Raw genomic sequence first — 22,972 nt, 5'->3', positions numbered from 1 at the left:
TTTTTTTCCTCCCTTCCTTCCCTCTCTCCCTTCCCTTCTCTCCTTTCCTTCCATCCATCCTGGTTTTTTCGAGACAGGGTTTCTCTGTGTAGCCTTAGCTGTCCTGGACTCACTTTGTAGATCAGGCTGGCCTCAGAGAGACCCACCTGCCGCTGCCTGGGATTACAGGTGTGCCCACTGCGGGCGTGTTGCCCATTCCTGATGGTGATACCTGCATCAAAACCTTGTAGTAGCCATGTACGTGATTAACTGTCATTCAGAAACTACCGATCTTTCTCATATACCTAGATTTCTATCTTTTTATTTACTTTTTCTTCATGAATGTCGGTATCCACCAGTTTTTAGTCCACAGGAAAGTAATTTTCAGCTACATGATATGCATAAAAGAGCTCACAAGATTCAGGTTTTTAGAGACTTTCCTCTTCTTCCTCTTTTTAGGATATGTACAAGGAATGAGCGACTTACTTTCCCCTCTCTTATATGTGATGGAAAATGAAGTGGATGCCTTCTGGTGCTTTGCCTCTTACATGGACCAAATGGTAAGTGGAGGGTTCCTTTATTCAAACTGACTCTGAGTAACTGTAGAAGATTGATTTTAATATCTAGCTGCTATGATGGAGCTTGAAATTCTTACTGCATAATGTTGTTTTACACCCTTTCAATAACCTTTCAGGAGGCTGGGGAAATACTGGAATTGCTTTTAATATGAAAAGGTGGGCACTGTCTGTTGGTAGCACAGTAATTACTGGGGTGTGATGTCAATAGGAGAGCAGTCACCACAGACATTGGTGAATAGATGAGTTCAGTTTTGTGAACTTGATACTAGTTTCAGATAGAAAGTTTAACGCATGCTAAGTAAATCTACTGACTTTCAGTGAATATCTTGGGTTTGTCATTTAATACCTGACTTTTTTTCCACATGTCTCTCAAAAATGTTGGGGTCTCAGACACTTCCTTAGCATTCTATTTCTTGTTATTTTCCAAGAAAGATGTGATCACTAGGAGTGTCTAAATACACGTAGAGGCACAGCAATGCTTTATCTGTCATGTTTAATATATCTTTGAGACAGTTTAGGACATTAGTACAGAGCCACTATCAACAGAGATGTAGAAGTCTTGCCAGGCAGTTAGAAAATCATTTGGGGTAGGTGAGTGGTGGCTGGGGTGAGCAGACAATAGCTTACATGCAATGTACAGCACTAACCATAAAGTCACGGCACTGTTTAAAAAAGCAACAAGTGCACTGGACGCTGAGTCTTTCTGGTGCGTCCTGCAGTGCCTCGCTGACTGGGATAAAGACCCTGACGCTAGCCCTGCAGAGTTCTCTGTCATACACTTTACCTCCAGCCTTCAGGTGTGAGTGCAGACAGTGTGGCCCCTTTGTTCTGTCTTTGCTTCTCTTAATTTGCCTGCTTTTCTTTTACTTTTTAAAAACCTTTGTCTTTTTTTTTTTTTAAATTTATTGTGTATATTTTGAATTTATCCTCACTTTTCTTAGTTCTTTTCCAAATGTATTTGATAAGATTTAGATGTTTTTTAATTGTTAGTTTTATTGTTTAGTCGATCCATATTTAAATTAGTCCTTTGCTGTGAATTGCTTTCAGATCGTTTGGAAAGGTTGTTAGCTGCAGGAACCTAGTCATATCGCAGTCTTCCTTACCTTTTTGATTGATTGATTGGCCTTCTTAGTTCCAATTACTCCCAAGTGCTCTAGCTCCGAGGAGCTCTGTTATAAAGGTCTGTACAGCTGATGGCAATTTCATAAAAGCTGCCTGTGCTCGTGTTTTTGATGTTTATCCTCTTTTCGCCAGAACTAGTGTGTTCCTTGTGAAAGGATCGTAAAACATTATTTGTAGATGAAAGAATTTTCCTAATGCCCTACATGAGTGGTTCACCAGGCTTTTGTGGAATACATGAATCTTTCCCTGGTGTCTAGTTCTACTTAACAGTATACACGTCCCCCAGTTAATGTGAACATACTATGTCTATTTTCGTACTTGTAATAATATTTGCATATTCTAATTTATTGACATCTCAGATGCTAACATATATACACATGTGCCTGTATTTAGATCTTAGACATAAATACTACTCTATACACATAATTTACACTCTTTCTCATTTTGTGTACCAGGAAGTTTCAGTTTCATTTGCCTATTTTACAGTAAATGGTTTGTTTGTTTTTGTTTTTATTTGTTTTGGGTTTTTGAGACAGGGTTTCTCTGTAGCCCTGGGTGTCCTGAACTCACTTTTGTAGATCAGGCTGGCCTTGAACTCATAAAGACCTACCTGCCTCTACCTCTCAAGTGCTGGGATTAAAGGTGTGTACCATGCCCAGCTACAGTAAATATTTTATGCTTGTCTTTTCTATAGAAGAGACTTTGGGGATTGTTCTAGTTTTTAGTCTAAAAAGATTTCCTTTTTAGTCTACTAACATTCTTTTTTTTAACTTTTTGTTTTTCTGAGACTGGGTGTGTCTGTGTAGCCTTGGCTGTACTGGATTCACTTTGTAGATCAGGCTAGCCTCAAACTCACAGAGATACACCTGCCTCTGCCTCCCTGAGTGCTGGGATTACAGGCGTGTACCACCTTGCCTGGCTACTGTTTTTTTTTTTTTTTTTTTTTTTTTTTTAAACAAAGCTTTCTGTGGAAGGGCAGTGTGTGGCAGTCAGAATGGCCTGCCAGTGTCTGTCCATTTTGCTGTCTAGGTTTATTCTCACTTTTTCTTCCTGTGTTCGCAAGATGCAGTTCAGAGTCCTTTATTATCACCTGTTGTTCGCTGTATTTTAGGGCCGAACACTCTTTTTTAAAAGTGAATTTCTATAATTTTATAGATGCTTTTTAAAAATAGCATGGCTTAATTGTATTGGTACTTCAAACCAACTGTAATTTTTTTACTATTACAGTGAAAATTCTGTGGATTGGTGAATTAATTTTGTGCTTCCCAATAGAACAGACTGAGGAACTATATTTTAGAGGCTTGAGTTTATGTTTTAAACTGATTGCTTAATTCACTGAAGAGGAAGCGATACAATCAAGAATTGCTTCTAAACTGATAGTTCTGTTGAAGTGCTATTACTGTACTATTGAAAAATGTGAAGGGAGAGTGTGAACAAGTAGGTCTGCGGCTTTTCCCAGGGCTTGGGAGGAAGCGCACCACACAGTGGAGGCTCCCAAGTTAAAGGGTCAGAGTTAGGCTTGTTCCTGTGCCTTTTCGGTCACTTGAGTCAGTGTTGACAGGGAATCTACTCAATGCTGTGTGAGCATGTAAACCACAGGAGTTCTCGAGCCTTTCACTTCAGAGAACTACGACATCTGTAAATAGTTAGATATAAGCCTAGTACAAGCTCATGTACACCTTACGTTTTTTTCATGAATCCACCTTTTCCAATGACATTTCAAAATGTCTTGTTTAATACACGATTTTCATATCTTCTCTTGTATTCAGTCTGTGGCAGTATTACATTATGTAGCTTTTGTGCTTGTGAGAAAACTGCATGCACGACAGGTAGTGAGGTACTGGTTTACTGTGGTTGTGAACATGGTTTTGACTTTCCAAGTTCTCTGTTCTTAGCAAACCTAAAAAGCGATTAGTTCTTTAATATGAGGTTTGTGTTGGAGCTAAAATTAGGTTTGTTTCATGTGCTTATTTGGAGGAGTATTTAACAATGGAATGCTGTGATAACTGTGCGGGTCCTAGGGCATGCATTCCTTGTTCTGAGCATCTTCTGCAGCTTAAGAAAGGATGTTCTATTGTCAGTCTGCTGCCGCTGCCCCTGTATTCATTTTTATCTAAATCAAATCAGCAGAGGTAGAAAATAAACCTTGTTTGAGATCAAGGGCCTCTTTTCTTTTTTTCTCTCTATTGATGCTTTGGCTTTTCAGCTGTTTTTATTTCACATAACTAGTACAGTAGAGGTGTAGCATTTATCCTTAGGCCATATTTTTAATTATCAGTAATTATGTATTTTGAAGTACTTATTAAATGTTGTGTGGTAATAATTATTATTTTCTTTTAAAGCATCAAAATTTTGAAGAACAAATGCAAGGCATGAAGACCCAGTTAATACAGCTGAGCACCTTACTAAGATTATTGGACAGTGGATTTTGTAGCTATTTAGGTAAGTTGAATGAATACAGCTATACACAGCAGGTTCTAGGGTAAATAAATACCTATACAGATGTATAGGAGTGGATTCCTTTGAACTGGGGTTAAGGATATGGCTATGAGCCACTGTGTGGGTGCTGGGGATAGAACCCAGGCCCTCTGTAAGAGCACCAAGTACTTACAACTGCTGAGCCATCTTTCCAGGCACTTGTAAAGACAAAAATGCTCCATTGCCTTCGCCTGCGTTCTTTTAAAGAATAGAATTGTTAAGATTACTTTGTGTAATCTTGTTATAATTTTGTCTTTACACACTCATTTGTTTGTTGTTGTTTTTTTAAACATAAGTTACCGTATACATCTCAGTTGCTTCCTTGAATTAACAGAGTGTAGTCAGACATGTAAGGCTCCTAGTTTTGTAGATTGCATAGACAGATAAATGTGAGTTTGGGGAACGTTCCTCTGTTCTGATGTGTTAGCATAAGAATAAGCCATTTTTTCCCTCTTCTGTATAGAATCCCAGGATTCTGGATATCTATATTTTTGCTTCAGATGGCTTTTAATCAGATTTAAGAGGGAATTCAGTTTTCTAGATATTCTTCGATTATGGGAGGTAAGTTCTTGCATGTTTTCTGTGTAGAGTTATAAGTATATGCTCATCTTCACAAAAAACCAAAACAAAACATGGAGATGGAGCCTGCCTTGGAGTGGGAACTTGAACTCTTTAAATATGAGTTAAAAATATTGTTACCACTTAGCTGGGCTAACTCCTGAATCTGTGTTTACCAAATAGCCTGAAACTTTGAGGTTAATTGCCTTGTAATTAAATTTCTGAAATTGGATTAACTTGATTTATTCCTTATGAAAGTTAAAGCATTTCAGCTATGCTCCACTAGAATTGTTTGTATGGTTCTTTTTTCTATTAAGAAAAGATGTCATTAAGTACATTACTAGGGGGAAATAGAGGTCTTGAATTCGCTGGCATCGCCCATATTTAGCATAAAGTGTAGGATTGCTCAGAGTAAGCGTAGCTGGGCGCCAACTTTTGGTGATCCCTGCAGGTTTTGTTGGAACCAGGCATACTCTTTGTCTACAGTTGTGATGTGATACAAGGTTTGTGCTGTTTATGATCTAGAAGAATCTCTGGTTGTGTTTGCTCCTGTATACTATACTTACACCTTTTTTAATTTGTAAGATTTAGTCCCTCTTAATTTTTCTAAGGACTGAACATTCGTTATGTGAGAAAGATCAGAAAGATCAGAAAAATATTGGAAGTGGGTCTGACCTTTACATTTTATGGCTGACCTTATGAGTATGGGCGTTAGTTAGGCTGCATTATCAGATGTTCGCTGTAGTTATTTGAAGAGTCACGCTGGAAGTATATCAAATATTAAAACTTCATTTTGGTTCCTTTGTAACTAAAGGTAGAAATCCTATCCCAACTAGGCATGTTTATTGCTTCAGAATCAGCATATATGAGGAAATACCTTAGAATTGATTTTGTTTGCTAAGTAACTTAATATGTTTTTATAGGTGATGTGGACTGAACTGCCCTGTAAGAATTTTCATCTTCTTCTGTGTTGTGCTATCCTGGAATCAGAAAAGCAGCAGATAATGGAAAAGCATTATGGCTTCAATGAAATCCTTAAGGTGACTCTTCTCTCGTGGTAGATCGTAGTACTCTGCGGCTTCTCCCTGGTCCTCATGGTCAGGATGGTTCTCGAGAGTGTTGTTGCATCTCATAAGTAATTCACATTGTGTCCCTAACCCCTGGTGCTGGACTGGCTTCCTGTGAATGGCAGTTTAGCAAATATATATTGGTCAGTTATTACCGAGTGGCTATTTAGGAGGGAAAGTAAACTCAGCAAATGCTCTTTTCTATAGTTTAGTTTTTAAAAACTGTCTTTTGCTTATGACTTTGAGATAGACACAAGATGGTTCAGTGATTTGTCTTTAAAACCTGACAGAATGTAATGAAAAATGTATTGGATTTTCTGTGGATTTGTAATATGTGGCTATTTTTATATTATGGGTAATAACTGCAGTGTGATATAATTGGTAATAAGTTGTTTATGTTGTAGAGCATAATAGAGTTTTCTGTTTTGATTATTGTTCCATTTTGTTGATTTTTTTTTTTTTTAGCACATCAATGAATTGTCCATGAAAATTGATGTGGAAGACATACTATGTAAAGCAGAAGCAATTTCCCTGCAGATGGCACAGTGCAAGGTATAAAGTGTTGCAAATAATTGCAGCATTTTTCTCCCTTTTTTTTTAATCAGCTGAGGAGAGATTTTCTTATAAGGAAAATAACTCAGCAAATTGAGGCCAGAAACAAAGCTTTTATTTATTTGCCATTGTAAGTTTACCTTACTTAACTGAAAACAGTTGGCTCATTGCACCAGATTGGAGACATTTAATTGGCAAAATGGCAAAAGTAATGAAAATAATTTCTACAACTGGAGGCTGTAGATTTTAAGTGGTAGTGCATTATCCAACTTAATGAATACAGAACAGGATCTCTTATTCAATTTGCAACATCCACCACCACATAGGTGCTAGTCAGAAGCAAATACCACGGATGGTAGTTTATTTTACTGCATTTTACCAGCCGGGTTTTTGTTTCTAAAAACAAAGACAAATTTGATGTTTTATCTGAATTAAGCCAAATCATTATAGTTGGCTTTTTTCTTTTTCTTCTTTTTGTTTTTAAAGCTTTATCCTTAAGCTTAAACAATTTTATTTTAAAATTATATTAAAGTTAAAGTAAAAGAAAAACTCCAGCTCTACTCTTTTACCTCTACTTCTGTCTCTACCTCTCTTCTCTACTTTCTCTCTCTCTCTCTCTCTCTCTCTCTCTCTCTCTCTGGGATACGCCTTCCCCCTTTCCTTCTCACCCCAAACTCATTTAATAAACTCTGTATAACATAATAATAATAATAAAAAAAAGTAAAAGAAAAACTCCAGAGTAGGCAAGTTGTAAATCCCAGCAACTGCTCAGAGGATGGGATGGAGGGGAAAAGGCAGAAAATTGACGCTGTTTGTCTGTGTGGAGGTCAGCAGCCTTGTGGTGTGGAGGGCGCGTTGTAGAAGGAGAAGGAGTTCCAAAGTATCAGAAAAGCAGACGTAGGTCCCGGCTGGCTTCAGGGTGAAAGGGGAGTGGGCGGCAGGGAGGAGTGTTGCACCTTTCTGTCTCAAGCCTCAGAAACACAGGCAGACCCACCCAAACCCCACAATTCATAGGTATGGATGGCCTTTTCATTTTTATTTTATTTTATTTTATTTGCTTTAAGTGATTTTTTTCTTTTTTTCTTTTTTTTTATTAATTTATTCTTGTTACATCTCAATGTTTATCCCATCCCTTGTATCCTCCCATTCCTCCCCCCCCCCCCCCCATTTTCCCATTATTCCCCTCCCCTATGACTGTTCCTGAGGGGGATTACCTCCCCCTATATATTCTCATAGGGTATCAAGTCTCTTCTTGGCTACCTGCTGTCCTTCCTCCGAGTGCCACCAGGCCTCCCCCTCCAGGGGACATGGTCAAAGCCTTCACTTACCAGGAAACTGGGACAGAGGGGAAGGCATCCTATTGGGACTCTAAATGAGAGACGCATGGGAGAATAGCAAAATAAAAGGATCCAGAGGGTCCTAGAAATCTACAAGTAGAACAATATGATAGGCAGATTTGGGCCCAGGGGTCCCGCTCAAACTAAGGCACCAGCCAAGGACAATACAGGAGGTAAACTTTAAACCCCTTCCCAGATCTAGCCAATGGACAGAACATTCTCCACAGTTGAGTGGAGAGTGTGATATGACTTTCTCACGTACTATGGGGCCTTTTCATTTTTAAAACAATGTTTGTTTCAGCTTTGCATCACTTACCCCACCATGAGTCCAAATAGTTAATTAGTTTAGTGAGGAGTGTTTGTAGGAAAGCTATTCTGTTTCAAAACATTCCAGTGAGATGACTTTGAATCTTTAAGGATAAAAGGGGAGAATGGGTAAATTCTGTTAGGAAATGGGGTGTGGTGGTACAGTCTTGCAGCCCTGCCACTGGGGAGGTGGAGGTATGAGGATCAGGAGTTCAAGGTCAGCCTCAGCCTGGACTACACGAGCCCCTGCAAGTTTAATGACGTGTAAAGGCCAAAGCAAACAAGCAGCGGCAACAAGAGCCAGGACCTGCTTCTGCTGTAGTGTCATTCTGTTCTGTGATAAAACACTGACTAAAAGCAATTTAGAGCCCTGGGTTGGTTTCAGCTCACAAGTCACATTCCACCATCAAGGCGAGTCAGAGCAGGAACTGAGAGAAGTCATGGATCGCGTTGCTTCCTGGCTCACTCACAAGCTCATGCTTAGCCAGTGCGTCTGAAAGATTGTTTTAGTGCCTGTGTGTGTGTCTATGTGATGTGACCCATGAGTGCAGGTGTCCTTGAAGGCCAGGGATGTTGGTCCCTTGAGCTGGAGTTGCAGGCACAGCTGACTAAGTCATCTCTCCTGCCCCTCACCTAGCTGTCTTCTGCAGCTCTGGACCATGTGCTCAGGGAGTGGTGTGGTCCCCAGGGGCGGAGTCCTACATCAGTTAACAAGACCGTCTCCACAGACGTACGTGCCTGCAGTCAGTCTGGTCCGGGCCATCCCTCAACTGACGGTCTCCTTCTTCCGTGACTTTAGGTTGTGTCAGGTTGACATTTAAAGCTAACTAGGAAAATTGATGAGACAAAGTAGATGGCTGGATTTTGTCTGCAGTAGAGGAAGATGGTGGAAGAAGAATGTGTGGCACTTACACTGCTGAAATGAACGTTGAGACTCTGAAGTCAAGTTAGCATTAAAAGTTTACTTTGTGGGTAGTTTTCCTCACTACTGAATAAGTGGCTTTATACTTGATTTTTCATACTCAGGAATTGCCACAGGCAGTTTGTGAGATCCTGGGGCTTCAGGACAGTGAAGTTACAACGCCAGACTCGGACACCGGGGAAGATGAGAACGTCGGAACTGCTTGTCCCACATGTGCACTCTCAAGTAGCACTTCGCCTGCTCTTGCTGCCAGTGAAGCCAAAGACAACAGCCCAGCGCTGGCACGAGCATCCCCGAATGCCCGTAGATTAACACCTGCATGATCCTTTGTCTTACAGTTTTTAAGAGATAGTTTGTTGCAATTCCTTTTTAAGTACATGAAGGTGGACACAGTCTCGGTATTGATCATGCTTTACATTTCATGGAAAGACAGTGTACTGATGTTCTTGCATTAAAGCTTTACAAAGTTTTAAACTAATTATTTTTGTAGTTACTTCTACCAAATAGCCTTTCCTTTTCAATAACATTCCTTAGTATTTTTATAACTAAATATATTTTATTTTGTTGCTGATGAACCGGGATTGGATAGATATGACAAGTGGATGCTTTGGAAATTATGCACTTTGGACAGCATTTGCTCTGTCTTACTCTTTAGTGGGCTTTGGACTTGATTGAACTAAATGTTGAGCTTTTCTAGAGCATTCTAAAATGAGAAGTAGGTTGTTACTCAGTGACAGAATTTAAAAACACGAATTTTTTTTTTTGATTGTTTACAACAATATTCAGCTTAAATATTTATGCTGGTTGAATGTGATTTAAATTAGAAATTTTTACCAACGTACTTACTATGTGGATAAAGAACTATTTCGACCCTAGCAAGTGGATTGGCAGTAATTTTTTTTTACAAAGAACTTTTCTTCACTTGTATATAGACTGTATATATGTACTATTTATGAGTTTGAGAAAGCATAGTCCTATTTTCTTTAACTGAATAAACTTGAGTATTGATTTATATAAGCTGATTCAACAAAATTAATACATAGCTTCAATATAAGATCTTTTTCAAAACTATTTTCTTAACAGAACATTTATTTAACGGAACTACATTCAACCCTGTCAGTACCGGTATAATTTAAAAATTAATCACTGTAACCTCACTTTACTAATAATGTTTATTATCTTTCCTAAGAATGCATTAATTGGTTAATCAGATCTTTACATTTTTATAAAATATTCTTTGCAGAAAACTTATGTCAAAAATTTTCAGGCACTGTCAACGAGTCTTAAAGTAATATTTTTTTGTATATGAATGAAGCTGTTCTTACCATGCAGGTATTGCATGATTTTAAGTTCTGTGGAATCACCATAACAAATTCCGTTTTAATTGTAATTTGTTAACTCTTGTACATATCATTAAAATAAATTCCAAGCTGAAGTAGTGTTCTCAGTTAAATTACACTTAGACACTGCTGGCTCTTCATCAGAAAACTCAAAGTGGACCCCAGCATGTCACAGGCTTTCATTCCTGAAGTAGTCGTTTCAGAGAGGTGTAGAAGTGACAAGCACTCGCATTATACTTGGAAATATTTTTCATCAGTACAAACACAGGCACAGTGTGTCTGAAGGACGCAGTTGTCTGAGTCAGGGAAGCAGCTGCTGTGCTGTGCTCATGTAGACCATTTTTCCTTCTTTCCCAGAACGTAAGGGCACCAAAGGAACTTTGCCCCAGCAATGGCACCAGAACCATTAGATGGGAGTTTTTAATATCGTGTTATCTCTGATCAGTTAATAATGAGTAAGCCCACAAGCTCAGCATCTCCAGCCTTTCATTTCCTGCCATTTCAGGAAATTGATCAGAACATCTTGATGCCCTCCTTGTTCTTCCTGGACACTGGGTGTTCGGACTTCTGCCTACGTAATACGACATCCACTTCAGATTAAAGAAAAGTTAATATGTTTCATAAGTTGGATTTGTGTTAAGTTTTGTTATGAAACTGCTTGTTAAAATATTTTTACTGAATGGTATGCATTTCTGTCAAGTGCATTTTTTTCTATGGAAATGATAATGCATTACAGTTGGTAAAGTCTTAATCAGCCTACAGAATCCAGTTGGGGACATCATGTAAACTTGAGCTATTGGAATTGCTAGAATGTATAGTTCAGGTAAATTTCTTGGCATAACCTTTGAAAAGATCATTCCAGTGTTCACAAATGTTCTATACCAAATATACACATATATATATGTACACTTATATATCAGCATGTAGAAGGTGTGTAATGTTATGGTACATAAGGATGTTGAAATTTAGATAGTTTTTAATTTAACTCTATTTTCAAGTTTTGTATGGCTTTATGGGAAACAGACTTATTTAAGAATCTATTTCATGTTTCTAGATTTTTCATCTCTCTTGTATAGAAACTTTCAGTCTTGGTTAATAGAAACTCCATCTTTTCCAGCAGTCCTTTTGGAAGAGTGGTTGTCACTGAACCTTGACAGTGCCCAGAGTTTGGGTGGGTACTGACTCTTACAGGCAGCCTGTATGCCCATCCCTAGCATAGTTGTATAACATTACCCAGGGTTTATGTGCTCGGACATCCTAGCATGGACATTTTCACCTTTGATTTTCTGATGATGTTGAAATGTCTTATAGTTGAATAGAGTTGAAACGGCTTGTGTGCATATGTGTTTGCTTTTATAGAGAAATTTTGTGATTTCGCCAAAGTATTTTGAGAAATTTTTCTCTAAAAGTCAGGAAACATTGTAAATGATTTAACAGAATAATAATATGTTTTATGATTCATGGTAATTTTATGTGCTGAACCTCAGTTAAAATATTGGACTGTACTTGGACTGCATTATCAAAATACATGTTCAATTTCTTCAGACTACTGAGTCAGCATCTTTGAAAGTAGCATTAAGAAATGGGCATCCAAGCAATCTGAGTTCCCCTGAAGTTAAAGGACCCCATTGTTGGGTTGTTTTTTAATACTTTGATTGAAGTATTCAGGAGTATTCTTAAGTTCTTAAAAGGTAACTTACTGAAATTCTAAAGTAGATTTGCCTTTTTTTTTCCCCAATAAGAAGTGATAGTTATCACAATCTTTTTTTTGGGGGGGGGGGTAAGATTTATTTATTATGTATACAATGCTCTGCCTGCATGTACACCTGCAGGCCAGAAGAGGGCATCAGATCATATCACAGATGGTTGTGAGCCACCATGTGGTGCTGGGAATTCAACTCAAGACCTTTGGAAGAGCAGCCAGTGCTCTTTAACCTGTGAGCCATCTCTCCAACCCATCTCAGCCTGTTTCATGTAGATTATCCCCTTGATGGTTTTACAAGGAGCAATTAAAGTATGCTTACATAGTATCTTCTTACACTCACATCTGAAATCTTCAGCATTCAGTCAGTCTACTATTCTAAGAATTGCTTCATGAGAAAAGATACTTGTTTCTATTTCTGAAAATATGAGTTTAATTTACTACCTTGAAAATAACAATCTGTTTATGATCCTCAAAGCTCTGCACGAATGAAGTATTAACATAGGAAATGCAGGGCTCACAACAGAGGTGTAGTACAAGGGAAACACGAAATGACCCCTCACAAGAATGCTCATACACTCAGCAGGAAGACTGTGGGAGAGCCCGAGAGCCCATGTCGATGGAGAGGGACCAGCAGGGCCTCACTCCTGAGGGTCAAGGTACAGGAGGTATTCATCATTTTACTGAATGTTTTGCCCAGTGCCCTTGTGATTTCAGACAGAATTTTGTCAATTCCTAGTTCTCTTTTTGTTTATATTTCTCCCTGGTCACTCATTCTTTCAAACATGTCCTAACATGTCTGTGACCTCAGTCTTCACCATTTCTCTGATAAGCGCTCATGGCCTGGATTTCTGGGATCTTGACTGCATGGCCTTTATTGTATCTGTTCTTGTTGGACCACAGCCTGTTTTCTCCCTCCCTCCCTCCTTCTTTCCTTGACTCCCTCCTTCCCTCCTTCATTCCTTTTTTATTTCTTGGGACAGGGTTACTCTGTGTAGTCCTGCATGCCTTGGACTCCTTTTGTAGACCAGGTTGGCCTCAAACTCAGAGATCCTCCCTGAGTCAGCCTGTTTTTTCATACCCATGATTTGGAGTTCATGTGTACATTGGATGTATAGCACTTGCTCAGAGTTGGCTTGACTTGATGGAACCACACAGAGGACATCTTTCTGGCTCTTGCCTCTGTTACACAGGTTGTTTTCCTTCCCTTTGGATGTGTCCTACCTGCCCATCAGCAGCCCTCGTTTTTCCTTCAGTGATCATTAACCAGCTGTTCAGGTGCTTTCTTCCAAACAGCCCTTTGACAACCGTTTGCCCTGCCTGGTTTTTCATTTCCTCCTGGATAAGGTAGAGGTCTTTTGTGCTTTTCTCCAATCACATATAAGGACTGTCTCAGAACCAACAACATGCATACTCCTTGAGACTTTATCACTGGGATTTGTCACCATTTATCATAGAACAAAATGCATGTGAATAAAGACCAGAGCCTCCCACAGGAATTCTGAACACGGCAGCTTAATCAGGTGGGTCTCACCCAGTTGTGAGTAGAAGAGTGTTGTCCTCTTCATTTCTCCTGGTTCTGTCACACTCTACCTAACTTTCTGAGAAATACCTGGCACTCTGGCTAGTCCAGGAAATGGGGACTGTGGGCCTTCACATGTGTTGAAGCAACACCAAGCAAATCCCAAGGTGGCGACTGAACTATTTACTCATGTTTTAAGGTTCATGGTATCAAGTCTACGCCTTAGTGAATATAAGCATTCCTCTCCTGTGGTGATTGGGTTTTCCAGACTACCACAAAGATGAGCTTTCTGTCAGATATTTCCACTTTTTGCTCACAGTCAATATTTGCTCACATTCAGCGTTAGAGTATATATTGGTGATGTGCTGGGTTTATTTGACCAGTTCTACCAAGATGGTAGAATTATACTCCCCTGGAAATGACAGTGAGCCTGTTTCCACCGCAGCACAGCAGCGAGCCTCTCCAAGACAACTCCAACATGATGGGGTATGGAAAGATTACTATGGTCTGGCTAGTCCAACAAGGGCTGTCTCCTGATGGAAAGTCCAAAAATCCAATAGTTGTTATATCCATGAGGCCAGAAAATCAAGAATGAATGTTGGGAGTGCAGGTGTGGTGAGGGTTGCATCTCAAGCATTTTTACGTTGGCATAGACAGTAGTTTTAAGCTGTACATATACAAACTGTTCTTAATGCTATCTGCAAGAATGCAGGTACTTAATTGCTGTGTTTGTGTCCACCAGTCTGTGACATTACTTGTGGGCTATTTTACAGCAAATCTGTCTTTTAGGACTAATGTGGAGTTGATGGCGCTGTGCTTAGTGTTGAACAGTGGATAAAAGCACGGATATTTTTTGAGGGGCGCTCTTGGGTTTGAGGCCCAGTGCAGTTACTTAGTTTTGTAGCTGTAAACCCCATTTCCTCAGCTGCAGGTGGGTATAAAGCCCATTTCAATTGTGAAAAATGAGTGCATATAAAACTGTTTAATGTGGTGCCCAGCATGGTAGATCAGTCACATGTTATAATAAGATGGCAAATAGAACTACCACCATCTTTGGGCATTTTTGAAAATCTTTGCGTGTTATTTTTTTCCCCCCAAAACATACCATGCTGCCAATATAGCCTTGAGGCACTCTTCAGTTTGCCTCCTACTGAGGTCATTTTGACTTCAAATTGAAGTTGTGTTCTGGTTTGATGGAGCTCCTCCCCCACTGACCTGACGCACTTCCTATACTCCAGTTTCATCTTGAAGCAGGCCTAAGTGTGCTCACCTTTCATGGATTCTCTTTGTGAAGGCGGTTATGAGAACACCACGTCTACCTCTTTCTTTGCCTGCTGATGGAGTATGCTTCTCAACCCCTCCTTCTAGGTCAGTATAACACATTTTGCAAATACTGCAAGAAAGGAAGCCCTGTCCTGTCATACCTAGGCATGACAGCAGTACACAGTTTTAGTAGTGTGGGTTAGTGTGGGAAATGATAAGAACAAATTGATGCTTATGGTTGTGGGCAGCTCTTTTAGGCTCTTGTGCTCACAGATAAGCACCGGGAAAACCAGTAGTGTAAAACCTGTGGGTTGTCGTCTCAGAAGGAGAGCTGCATAACCTGTGTCTGCCCAGAAGGCTGAGAGGGGAGGTGGTCAGTAGCCTGGTGGGTGACCTTTGCGCCATCTGTATGGCTGAGACCACAGCAGATCCCACTCCAGACCTTATCAATTGCTCAGTCAATCTATAAAACCCAGCTTCATGGAAGACGTCACATGTACTTTACAGAGCTTCCATGTAGTCATGTCTTAAATTGACTTAATTGTTACCAGGAAAAATTTTCAGAAAGTTGTGCTGTGCTTAAATAATCCCAGAATAAATTACCCAGTATCACTCAAAGTTTGAACCAGTGCCAGCTACTGAATCCTGTTGAACCTAACTGCCTTCTTATCTGGACTTGGTGGCCACAGAGACCCCCAAAGCTATGCTTCAAAATTAGATCAATTTAGTTGGGTTGACACCAGACTGACTTTCTTGACTTAGTTTTAGACAGTACTGTCTTGGTACCTGAGTGGTTAATACAACCTCAGATATTAAGTGCCCTTTGTTTATGTTTTCCTTCAAAACGGTAATCTTGTGTAGGACAGAAGCATGAGTGGCAGGAATACATGTACTGTCATAAATACTTTACTTTTTTGTAATGTGAACCAAGGTGGCAGAAGTCACATGAGTGTAGTGTAACTCAGAATGTCTCATATGAACATGTGAGTGGCACATTAAACATAATGATTAAGAATGTGGTAACAGAATAGTGGGGTCTTCCCATGTTCCAAAGACAACTCTGACCTTTTTAGCTCCCATGATTCTGCCTTATTTTTTTAAATGTTCATTTGTACATATGTAAAGTGTCAGATATTACTTCATTAACTACACATGTTGGCTGTGAATGTCTGGAAAAGAAAATGATACAGAAAATGTATAGAAGCTTGTGTGGATTTCTTATAATAAATCATTTCAGGTTTATTTTATTTTCTATTGTTAATGGGCTCTTAAAATACTAAACCGTGTGAAATAGGCTAAAAAGTTCCTTTAATAAAAGGAGTAGTTAGAGAAATTAGGAGTGGGTAGGGTTAATATTCAGCTGTTCCTGTGGAAGGTCCTGAAGTACACACCCCACAGGACCCGGGGTTCGCAATTTAATGGAAAACACCAGGTACTGATTGTTGAGTTGGTGGGTATTAGAAATCCTGCCTCTTCTATTGCCTTGTTCAGTGGGTTTGAGAGACACACTGGGATGCTGTGTCAAGATCAAGACAAGTTATTTGAGGAGAAACAGACTTTGTGGAGTCCCAGCTTCCCTTTCAAATATATCTATAGTCACACTGCATCACACTCTCACATCTGCTTATAAGTAACTTCATGCCTGTTTTATCCACTCTCACAGGGAGCTACAAGGAAAATGTCTATTATCCTAGTGGTCAAACTCAGGCCCTTACACATGCCTGGCGAGGTATCTTCTGATGGCTTGCACACCCAGCCTGACTTTCTCATGGTGACTTTGTGTTTCCATTTGCTTGCTTTCTTAGCCCAGACAGGGAAGGTGAGTGGCACCAAAAGGAAGAATTAACCAAATTCTCAGTTCTTGTTTTTACCCACAAAACAAATTAATAGCTTGGGGAATTTTCTGTTGGGGATCATGGGCATTTCAGCTTCTCCTTGGTTCTCTCGGTTTATAATTGTTAACCTTTAATATCTATGCAGACTCCCCCCCCCCCCCCCCGCCCCCGGTCTTTGTTCTTATAGTCTGTATCTGCTAAGATACATTTCCATTTTACAGTGACTTAAGGGCTAGTTAATAGTATTTCTCTCGCTTTTATTATTATCCTTAATGACGAAAGATACTCCTGTTGAAAAGATACTAGCATACTTAACAAAAAAAATTATAGACTCCTTGGTGCCAGGCTGACTCAGGGAGGATCTCTGTGAGTTCGAGGCCAGCCTGGTCTCCAAAGCAAGTCCAGGACAACCAAGGCGACACAGAGAAACTCAGAAAAACAAAACAAAAAACCAAAACAAATTACAGACCCCTTATATCGTATATCTCAGCCAATTGCCACTATGGCCACTCGTAGTCACATGGTTCTGTTTCACCTATAGGATCTTACAGTGGAGATCTTAACTGACAGTATTTTAGTTTGTTCCCCCCACTCCATTTTCCATTTCCTGGCCTCTTGATTAAAATCCTTCCCGACATCTTCCCTTGTGGCTAAAGGCTTCCTGCTTACCGACTATAAAGACAATCACCAATGAGACTGTATCTACATTTAAGAAAAAAAAAATTCTGCCAAACATTCTTAGCCAGTGCCTGATTTTGTATAATTCTGGCGTCTGGTTGAACAATGTATTTAACTGGCATCTTGAGGACCCAGTATCCACCATGTTAAACACTTGCTACTCACTCTGATCGGCACAGCAGTTCATGAAGGTCTGATAATAGAGCGGCACTGAGACTAGTGTCAGAGCGGAAGTTTGAATGCAGCTTTATTAAGACCAATATGCTATTTGTACAATACAATTTAGGCATCTATATTGCAATCAAGGCCACAGATATATGTGGCTTTCATGAAACTTCTTGTTATGAGAAATTATCTTCCTTTGCCCACTTCCTAATTCCTCCCCGAATGGCAAGTTTCTAGCTGTCCAGCCACCTGGTGATTATTCGGTGCTCACTTCCATATCTCTGGGCTTCACTACTTTGATGATCACACCTTAAAAGATGAGCCTGTTTCACCAACCAAGGACAATACGTGCAGTCATCATCAAACCCCTACCCAGATCTAGCCAAGGGACAGAACATTCTCCACAGTTCAGTGGAGTGACTTTCACACGAACTCTGGTGCCCCATATTTGGCCATGTCCCCTTGATGGGGAGGCCCAATGGCACTCGGAGGAAGGATAGCAGACTACCAAGAAGAGACTTGATACCCAGCATCCTATTCAGGGGGAGGAGGTCCCCCTCAGTCACAGTCATAGGGAAGGGGAATGGGGTGAAAGCGGGAGGGAGGGAGGAATGGGAGGATGCATGGGATGGGACAGCAAATGAGATGTAATATGAATTATTTTATTTTTCAATAAAAATGTGTTTAAATTAAAAAAGATGAGCCTGTGCCTCTTTTCATCCTCTCCCCAGTCCTGACTATCCACACTCACACATGTGCATCACACATGTATGTTCACATGCATGCACACACACCCCACACACTTGTCTGTCTTTGAGATAGTATTGGCCACATTGGTATGTAGTGTGCACGTCATTATGACTTTGTAAGTGCAATTTTCAACTGAGTTGTTCCTCTTTGGCTTTTTTTCATCAAGGTTTTTAAAAATTTTAATTTTCTTTATTTTTTATTTGTCAATGTTCTGTATTGTCATGAATCCAACTTCACACTCTACCAAGTATTCAAATAGGCTTCTCAGCAGTGAGTGTCACTGATTGTACTGCTGTGTTTAGAACTTTCAGTCTTAGTGTCTGTAGGCAATGTTGCCCACACCATTTTGGGCATAGTCAGATTCTCTGCAGTGGGCTTTCCCCCTTATCTGGCTTGAAGCTAATTATTTGGTTTTCCACCTTGGAGTCCAAGAGCCTCCAAATTCACCATGTGTACTTGCTTAATTATTCTCTCCTTTATTTCCAGCTGTGCCTGGTGCTTTGCCTTTTTCCAGAGTGTAAGCCTCTATCTACAAAGAAGAATCTGCTTGGCTGTCTACAATAGGGACAGAAGTAATAAGATTCTAACTTAATTTTTAATAGAAAAGCTTTATTTGGATCTAATTCCTTTAACATAAAATCACTTTAAAATTTCCTCACTGTTTTATTACAGCACCCCCCAACATTTATTAACCACTTTTAAAGAATTTAGTTTGGTGGCTTTTAGTATGTCCACAGAATTATGTGATGGTTAGTCATGTCATCTTTGCAGAATCTAGGACAACCTGGCAGATGGGCCTCTGTGCATGCCTGAGGTGGGTTACCTTGGTTACATTAATTTGTGTGGGAAGATCCATCTTACTGTGAATGAAACCATTCCCTGGCCAGGGGAACTTGAACTTTAAAATAATAGAGAAAGCAAGCTTCTCTATGGCATACCTTCATTTATTTATCTCTCTCTGTTCTCTGGTTGTAAATAAAATGTGACAAGGCAGCTCTGGCTGCCTTGACATCTCTGCCATCATAGACTATACCCTTGAAGAGTCAGTTAATAAACCCTTTCACTCCTAAGTTGCTTTTCTCAGAGTATTTTATCAGCAGATGAAACACTTGAGACAGCAACTATCACTGTTTTCAGTCCCTAAAAAACCCCACGGTAGTTCTCCACTTCCACCTTTGTCTTCCCAGCAATCACGAATCTGCCTTGTGCTTTTTTTATTGCTTCTTTTCACATCTAGGCATTTTATATACACAAGATCATGTGGATATGTAGACTCATGATTCGTCATGCTTAGTTTTGTTTTTGCTTAGCACAATGTTTTCACTGTTCATCCCAGGTGTAATCTTCCATCAATTCAGGGGATTGTGTATTTCATTCTTTTGCACCACCAAGTGTTAACTCAACTTACAATACATAATATTTTGCTTGCTTTCTCATCAATTGTTGACATTTTAATTACTTTAACGAAATATATTGCTGTGAGCAATCTGGTACAGGCTTTTTGTGGTTATGTTTTCTCTTTCGGGGGATGTATACCCAAGAGTTCAATTGTTGAATTCTAGCTAATACTAGTCTTAGGAAAAAAGAAACTACATTACTTTCCACATACCTGGGGTAAAAACTTCTGGGTCATACTGAGGGACCACCAAACCATTATTTGGAATGACTACGTCACTCTACAGTGCCACAGGCACTTATTTTGATTCTAACTACCCCACTGGGTCTGAAATAGCATCTTATTTTTTATTTAATTTTTATTTCTCTATTAAATATATATGTGTGTATATATATACAGGGTTTCTCTGTGTAGCCCTGGCTGTCTTGTTGACCAGGCAGGCCTCGAACTTCCGATCTGCCTGCCTCTGCCTCCCTGAATGCTGAGATCAAAGGCATGCACCACTGTGCCTGGCTGATATATATATAATTTTTTCATGTGCTTGTTAACCACTTCTTTGGAGCTCTATCTATTCAACTCTTCATGTTGCTGAATTATAGTAAGAGATCTTTATTCTGTATAGGTATTTTCTCCTATAATATAGACTGGTTTTTAAATTTTTACTTTTTGATCATTTCATACATGAGTACTATATTTACGTCATTTCCTCTCCAACTCCTCTCTTGTATCCCCCACTCCCTGCCAAATTCATGTCTGCTGCTTCTTTAATTATTACTGTTTTGTGTACACACACATGCACACATGCATGCAAGCCCTACTAAGTCCATTTGTTTTTGATTGTCTGTACATGTGATTGGGGCTGACCCATTGGGATTGGCTGACTCATCAGAGGACTCATCCCAGCAGCCATTGGTTGTGTGTAGTTTTTCAACTAGGGGAGGGTGTGAAAATCCCCCCACCCACATTGGCATGTTTCTCTGAAGATTTGTGTAGGCAACCATCCTGCTGAAGTTTCATGGGTGCATATCTAGAAGGTACTCGGCTCATTATAATCTTTCTGCTATCCTCTTCCAGGGTTTTCTCTGACCCATATGAGGGTTGCATTATAGACATGACAACCGAGTTCTTGTGCCATGTGATTAGTTGGTCAGATTATTATTTTCCCACCATATTATGTTGGAGCCTCTCTTGGAAAACCATTGCCCACAAACACAGTAGATTATTTAATAGCTGTGAGACCTAGCCTATTTATCTATATGTCTGTCCTTATGAAGTGCCACACTCCATTTATGACTAAATTCATTGTGGATTTTGGAGTTGTCTTACGGACTGGACAACTCTTTCGTGGACTCCTCCATTCACTCAGAATGCCAGAGATGATATGGAGCATTTAGGAGATCCTCATGTGTAAATGGAGTTGCTTCTCAGTCTATTGATAATTTAGCTTTTTTGTGTCCACGAAGTTTTTGGTCACTCTTATTTCCATATTATGCTACTAGTTTCCATTGCTGCTGCTTGTTAACTTTTATTATTCCTGTATGCCTTAAGAAGAAAAGAACCCCTCTATGTTGCTTCCATCTATTTTTTAAGTGAACAAAAGTGGTTACAATTTCTAGTAGCCTCAATAGATACTTTAAATGGATTTAAATATTCTTTTTGGGGGGCATTTTAAAATAATATCGTTCTATATAATTTATTTTGCTAATATTTTTCCCTTTTCCCAACTCTTTCCAGATCCAATACTTCCTTATCCATCCTACTTAATGTTCTCTCCTCCCTTTCACTTAAGCACAAACCCCAAGCTGAAAAGAAAAAAGGAGCAAAACAAAAATCAAAGATAAAAACAATCCAAAAACAATAAGACAAAAATACCAAAATAAAAAAGCACACACACACACACACACACACACACACACACACACACACACACAGAGAGAGAGAGAGAGAGAGAGAGAGAGAGAGAGAGAGAGAGAGAGAGCGAGAGAGAGAGAAAGAACAGATGAGAGGAGAGAGAGGAGAGGAGGAGGAGGGCGAGGAGAGAGAGAGGAGAGAGAGAAAGAACAGAACATTTTGTGTTGGCTGACTGCTTCTGGGCATGGGGCCTGTCCCAGGGTGTGATTGATGTACCCAATGACACTTGATTAGAGAAAACAGATTTCTCCTTTCAGTTGCAAATAGCCTCTTGGCTAGGGGTGGGACTTCGTGTCCACTTCTCACTGGGCTGGATTTTTTTGTTTGTTTTTTGTTCTTTGGCCTGGTTTGGACTTGTCCAAGTCTTGTGCATGCAGTCACAGTCTCTGTGACCTTGTATGGGTATTGGTCCTGTAGTGTCTGGGTGACACTGTTTCCTTGGAGACGTGTGGCACCTCTAGCTCGTATGTTGTGCTTTCATTTCTGCATTGATGCCTTGGAGAAAAATGTTTGATACAGACATGTCATTCAGTGCTGAGTGCTCCAAGGTGCCTCTTCCTCTGCTGTTTGTCCAGCTGTGGGTGTCGGTTTTAGTTACCATCTGCTGCAAGAAGGTGAAGGTTGAGCGATTCATGGCCCATGGTTACCAGTATTTTTTTCCCCACTGGCCCCCACATTTTAGCAGGGACAGTAGCCTCTAGATTTTCGTTCCTTTCACATTTCTGGTTCTTCTCATTGTTAATCTACCATCTTAATTCAAGATGGTGTATTCTGGATGGTTTAAATTCAGTTTTACCTTTAATCTGAAGTCTGCTTTCAAGGTACTACTGTTCTAAGGTGCCACTACGTTTAGATGACTGCATTTTAGAAAGCCCCTTCCACTTGGCTCTCACAGGAAAAGGTGATAAAGTGCCACACAGTGTCTTGGAAATCTTGCCATAATCTAGACCTTGTTTTCTTTTTTCGTTTTGTCTCATGGGGGCATACTTGCCCTAACACTAGATTACATCATGGTTAAACAATAACGGTTCCCTACGCATTTTGTTGTGTGGCTCCCTCTACCTTAAATCATCTCTTTGTTGTTTTGCATTGTCTATGACACTGTCAAATTCACTTTTAAAGATTCAGTTCAGACAGCTCCCTAAAGAGCCTCCCGACTTCATAATGTAGCACGGACCACTCTATGCCCTGTGCTTTTGCTGTCTTCTGCAGCAAGGTCAATACTCTTTGTCCCACTTGGCCATTGGGCAACTTGATTCTCTCAGCTGCCTGTGATCTCTTTGGGTCAGTGCTGTGTCTCACGCTCCTTTGCATCCTCAGAATTCAGTTTCATATTTTGTTGAGTTAAACATCTCTTCTATGCATGACCCTATAATCTGTGGTCTGTTGAGCCCACCTTTGTTTTCATTCTTGTTGTTTGCAGTAATTTAGGAGACCAATACACTACAATGCTGGAGAATATGCATCCTGGAGCCAAATTGGGTGAAGTTAGATCCTACTTTGGACATTCT

At 39.8% G+C, this 22,972-nt stretch overlaps 1 protein-coding gene across 3 annotated transcripts in view; it reads left to right on the top strand.

Annotated features, from left to right (window-relative positions):
* Tbc1d15 (TBC1 domain family member 15) overlaps positions 1 to 9,601 on the top strand; it is a 51,646-nt gene extending 42,045 nt beyond the window's left edge. For all 3 annotated transcript variants that reach the window (XM_051172656.1, XM_051172654.1, XM_051172655.1), the window contains 6 exons: positions 439 to 539; positions 4,022 to 4,121; positions 4,621 to 4,718; positions 5,639 to 5,755; positions 6,248 to 6,334; positions 9,004 to 9,601. In XM_051172656.1, coding sequence (XP_051028613.1) covers positions 439 to 539; positions 4,022 to 4,121; positions 4,621 to 4,718; positions 5,639 to 5,755; positions 6,248 to 6,334; positions 9,004 to 9,222 — 722 coding nt within the window. In that variant the 3' untranslated portion in view covers positions 9,223 to 9,601. The remainder of the gene's footprint in view (positions 1 to 438; positions 540 to 4,021; positions 4,122 to 4,620; positions 4,719 to 5,638; positions 5,756 to 6,247; positions 6,335 to 9,003) is intronic.
* Positions 9,602 to 22,972: the final 13,371 nt, after the last annotated feature.

The sequence above is a fragment of the Acomys russatus genome, chromosome 31, assembly GCF_903995435.1.
Source record: "Acomys russatus chromosome 31, mAcoRus1.1, whole genome shotgun sequence".
In the NCBI taxonomy this organism is placed as follows: Eukaryota; Metazoa; Chordata; class Mammalia; order Rodentia; family Muridae; genus Acomys; species Acomys russatus.
This window is presented reverse-complemented; position numbering and strand designations above follow the sequence as displayed.